General features: G+C 36.0%; 1 protein-coding gene across 1 annotated transcript; it reads right to left on the minus strand.

Annotated features, from left to right (window-relative positions):
- Positions 1–340: 340 nt before the first annotated feature.
- Positions 341–1,129, minus strand: LOC136227200 (uncharacterized protein At4g26485-like). The gene is made up of 3 exons (XM_066015877.1): positions 961–1,129; positions 691–898; positions 341–617 (listed from the first exon to the last, which is right to left on the minus strand). The coding sequence occupies exons 1-3, from the start codon at positions 1,127–1,129 to the stop codon at positions 341–343; spliced, it is 654 nt and encodes a 217-aa protein (XP_065871949.1).
- Between the last annotated feature and the right edge of the window lie 3,797 nt (positions 1,130–4,926).

Here is a 4,926-nt window from a genome sequence, read left to right on the forward strand (position 1 = left end):
GCTGAGCGAGGGTCCGGGGAGGGGTCCCACCACAAGGGTGTACTGGGGGCAAGCCTTCCCCTGCTAATTTATTTGGCAAGAGGCCGCTCCTAAGTCTCGAACCCGTGACCTCTTAGTCACACGACAACAACGTTTACCGTTGCGCCAAAGCTCGCCCTCATCCTGTTGTAATTGATAAATAGATAAAAATCAAATCTCAAATCCAACACAAATTACATGAATTGTTACTTCAAACTTAAATGCAGAAACTGAGCATTAATTAATATATGGAAGATTTTGATAAATAGATTATCAGATTCATATCAAAATATATCTATCCCAGCCCCAGCCCATACAAACATTAGAGTGCAAATTTAAATGTAGAACATTCTCCAACTAGAAACGAGACGTCGCATTTCCCATATAGATAACCTCTTCTATTATGATAACCAGGATAATCCCATTTATCAAACATGTCTTCCTCAATGAACAGCAGCCCAACTTCCTCTGCAATCGTTTCAATCCCCCATTCGCAAAAAGGATAAGTAGTCTTGTGTGTCACGTGCACTTCTCCTCCTTCTATCGACAACATCTCAAGTGCATTTTTCATGAAACCCCTCACTAGTTTTTGATGAACTCTATAAACAAATAAATGCATTCATCAAACCACTAAATTTATTAATCTAATTGAAAAAATAAAGAAAGAATTACCTAATTTGAGTGAGAGAATGTTCCATTATCCAATCTTTAATAGGGGCATGAGGGAAGTTGAAGACTATTCTGTCAAAAGGTCCATGCTTTACAAGTTTAAGGTTGCAGCTCATGTTGCGAGCATCCACTTTGTGCATTATGGTGCATCCCATTTCTTTTAGCACTTTCAAGTTTGTTTCAGCTTTTGAATACTTCTCCTCCACTTCAACTATATGGAGAGAGTTACGTTTATTCGAATTAAAAGTTTAAGTTGATAGATAAAATACGTACCCTGAGAATCGAGGGAGGTTGCCAGGATATTGGAAGCAGACCCGAAAGCATTAGCCAAAGAAGCAGCAAAAGAAAAGTCACCTTCCCCAACTAATAGTATTTTGTGGACGTTACTGTAATGTTTTATCCATTTCTCTCCTTTAGCTGTGCTGCGTCTTCTCCTACCCATTTTTGAGGTTGAAGCTTTTGGTGTGTTTATTACACTACTTAAAGTTACTACTACTATCCATTGTTTTCAATTTTAGATCATATACTGATTCCCTAGAAAGATAAGCAGTAATTATTTATTAACTCTTCCTCGTTTACTGTCTCACTTAATTGTGGTTGGTAATTGCATTATCTCTCATCATTTACTGTGAATTTAAACTTTTACAGTTTCAAAATGAGTGCACAATTGGACTATAGGAATAGGAGTAAGCTTAAATTTTAAAAATGGCTTCAATAGATATTGATTTGCTAATGAGAATTAAAATCTACATTTTTATATAACTATACAAATGCCTTACCTAACATCTTATCTGATGTATTACTATATGGTTCCATCAAAATCTATTGGCCCTGTTTGGTAAAGAGCGTTTTGGGATAAAAAGAACGGTTTTGACCAACTTTAGAGGTTTGACCACTGAAATCGCTAATTGGAGTATTTGGTGGAGAGAGGTTTGGGAGAGAGTTTTGGGATGAAAACGCTAATTTAGAAAAAGCTCTTAAAAGGAGCTTTTTCAATTAGCGTTTTGCAATATTAAAATTAATGGACTTCTTTAACCCTAATAGATAGACTCCCTCTTCTCCTGCGCCAAAATTAATGCCCTTATTCGTCTTTTTGCACAAACCGCTATTATCAATCATCTAATTTTTACCAAACAGGTCTACACAAACAGCTAATCAAATCAGCTAGTCAAATCAGCTAATGTAATCAGCTAACAGCTAACAGCTAATGTAATCAGCTAACAGCTAATTCCCAAACAGGGCCATTGTTATTAATGATAGCGTTCAAATTCAAACTCATAATGGTGATATGATCTCACCAACAATAGATCAAAACACAGTGAGCCTTTCTAAAACTGCACTTTACTCTCTTGGCTTTCTTTATGCTACGAGGATGCTTCAACATGGAATGACGAATGAACATATTAACTGTTGTTGCGGGTGGACACCGAGTTAGTATAAGAAACACTATAGGTAGGGATGGCAATGGGTACCCTACCCGGCACTACCCGACCCTAATGGGACTACCCGTACCTTGTATAAAAGGGTATGAGATCAAAACCATTACCCGTTAGGATAATGGGAATACCCCCGGGTACCCGGTACCTACTATAATTTTTTATATATTAATAAATATCATTATTTTTTAGATGTAAGAAGTGAAATTTGAACCATAACCTTTTGTTTTTCAACTATTGAATGATACCACTAAGCTAATTTATTCTTATTAATTAAGGTTCAACGTGTTTAATCTTTAAATGAATGATTTATTAAATTTATACTTTGTTAAATTTGTAATATTTTTTGTTTCATTTATTGATTCTTAACGGGTAAGGGTACCCGTAGGTACCCGTGAATTAAATGGGACGGGTATGGGATGCAAAAGGTATACCCGTTAGGGTAATGAGAAGGGTACGTGTAATTAAAAAATAAAAGGGTAAGAGTTTGAGATTGACATTACCCGCGAGTACCCTACCCGTTGCCATCCCTAACTATAGGTAACATGAACTCATAGGGTGTTGGATTTCCACTACCCTTGGATCAGTGGTCGACACTAGAGAGCACGGACTTTTCCGACCCTCGTGATGAAATTATAGATTCCTTTACTCAATAGGTTGCAGGTAGACCCATTGTCACGTGGTATGAAAAAAAGAGAGAGTTAGAAATGACTATTTGTTTCAGTAGTTTGAAAGCGTGGAAAATGGAACCAACCTTATACTCTCATAAACCCAAAACACGATCTCCCGATTTCTATCAGCTTTTATTAGCATTTTCACAAATTGTCAATATTACCATTATTATTATTATTAAAAAAATAATAAAAAAAAGAAAGAGAGAGAGGTGGGTAGGCGGAATTAGGGATGGCAACGGGTACTCTACACGCGGGTACCCGGCACTACCCGACCCTAATGGGACTACCTGTATCTTGTATAAAAGGGTATGAGACGAGTATGAGATCAAAACCATTACCCGTTAGGGTAATGGGACGGGTATGGGAAGACCCCCCAGGGTACCCGGTACCTGTCATAACTTTTGTATATATTAAAAAATATTATTGTATTTTAGATGTAAAATGTGAGATTTGAACACCAACTTTTTATTTTTCAACCATTAAGTGATACCACTAAACTACTTTATTTTTATGGATTAAGGTTCAATTTATTTAATTTTTAGATGGATGATTTATTAAATTTATACTTTGTTAAATTTATAATTTTTTTTGTTTTATTTATTGATTATTTTTTTTTTGTTTTATTTATTGATTCTTAACGGGTAAGGGTACCCGCGGGTACCCGTGAATTAAATGGGACGGGTATGGGATGCAAAACTGTAGGAAATGTACAAATCATATATAGATCCTATCACACCAGATTGCAGCTGTCAAGTGGGTTCAGTTACAACTGTATTTTACTGCTTTTCTGTTTCATGTATTTTCTATAAATACCAACACCTGTATACTGTCAAATTTACATTGTTTAGATGAAATACAAAATCTAATACATTTTCTTCCTTTCCATCTCTTTCCTGGAAATTGATTACAGATTGTTTTCATTTAAGCTTCTATAAGCTTTATATGGTATCAGAGATTCAGTAATGGCTGGGAAGAAAAAGAAGAATAATCGCAACAAAGAGGTTCGCGATGAAGATGAATTTTATGAAGAAATTTCTTACGAAAGTACAGATGAAGAAGAAACTTCAAGATCGAAATCAAGATTTCTAGGCGGAGGTTCGCATCATCATGATAACCCAGGCATCTCTATTGTCAATATACAATTGACACACAACAATTATCTGTCATGGAGTCAAACGATGATTCGAGCTTTGAAGGTGAAAGAGAAATGCGATTTCATCCTTAAAGATCTGGAAATTCCTCAAGAAGGAACAACTGCTTACCAAAGGTGGTCCAAGGCAGATAATCTGGTAACTTCATGGTTACTAAACTCAATGCACAAAGAAATTGCAGATGGGTTTCAATATGCTACAAATGCTAGGGAACTTTGGAAAGATTTGAAGCATAGGTTTGGTGATACAAATGGTCCAATGATTTACAAGATTCGCAGAGAAATTGGCCAATCTACTCAAGGTACTTTTACTATACTCCAGTACTTTAATAAGTTGAAGAAATTGTGGGAAGAATTGAATTTCTTGAGTCCCATTCCACTCTGTCACTGTGGTATAGCAAGAGATTGTGTTTGTAATGCTTTTAAAAGAATATCTGATGCAATAGAAGAAGAGAGATTGATGCAGTTCTTGCTTGGCTTGAATGAGCAATATGATCATATTAAAGATCAATTGTTACTTATGGATCCATTACCAAATATAAATAAGGCATACTCAATGTTGTTAACAATAGAGAAACAACAAGAAATTTCCATTCACCAATCTGTGGAAATTGCAAATTTTACAAAATATGAAAAGAAGTCACAAGGCGATCACAGATACAAGAAAGATGAAGGAGACAAAGGGAGTAAGCATTGTGACTACTGCAACAAAGGGGGGCACAACAGATCTGGTTGTTTCAGGTTGGTGGGGTATCCTGAATGGTATAAAGGTCCAAGAATAACTGGGAAAGGGGATCAATCTGGCCCAAATTCTAACTCTTCTTTTCGAGCTAATGTTGTTTCTGGTGTTCTAGGAACCTCTGCAGAAAAGGGAAATTCTCATACCAGTAATGTATATCATGATGCTAATGAGTATGAGCCAGAGGATGGACATAAAAGTATGAATTTCATGATCCAGGAAGTTTACAAAATGCTCAAA

Source organism: Euphorbia lathyris, chromosome 4 (assembly GCF_963576675.1).
Source record: "Euphorbia lathyris chromosome 4, ddEupLath1.1, whole genome shotgun sequence".
Taxonomy (NCBI): Eukaryota; Viridiplantae; Streptophyta; class Magnoliopsida; order Malpighiales; family Euphorbiaceae; genus Euphorbia; species Euphorbia lathyris.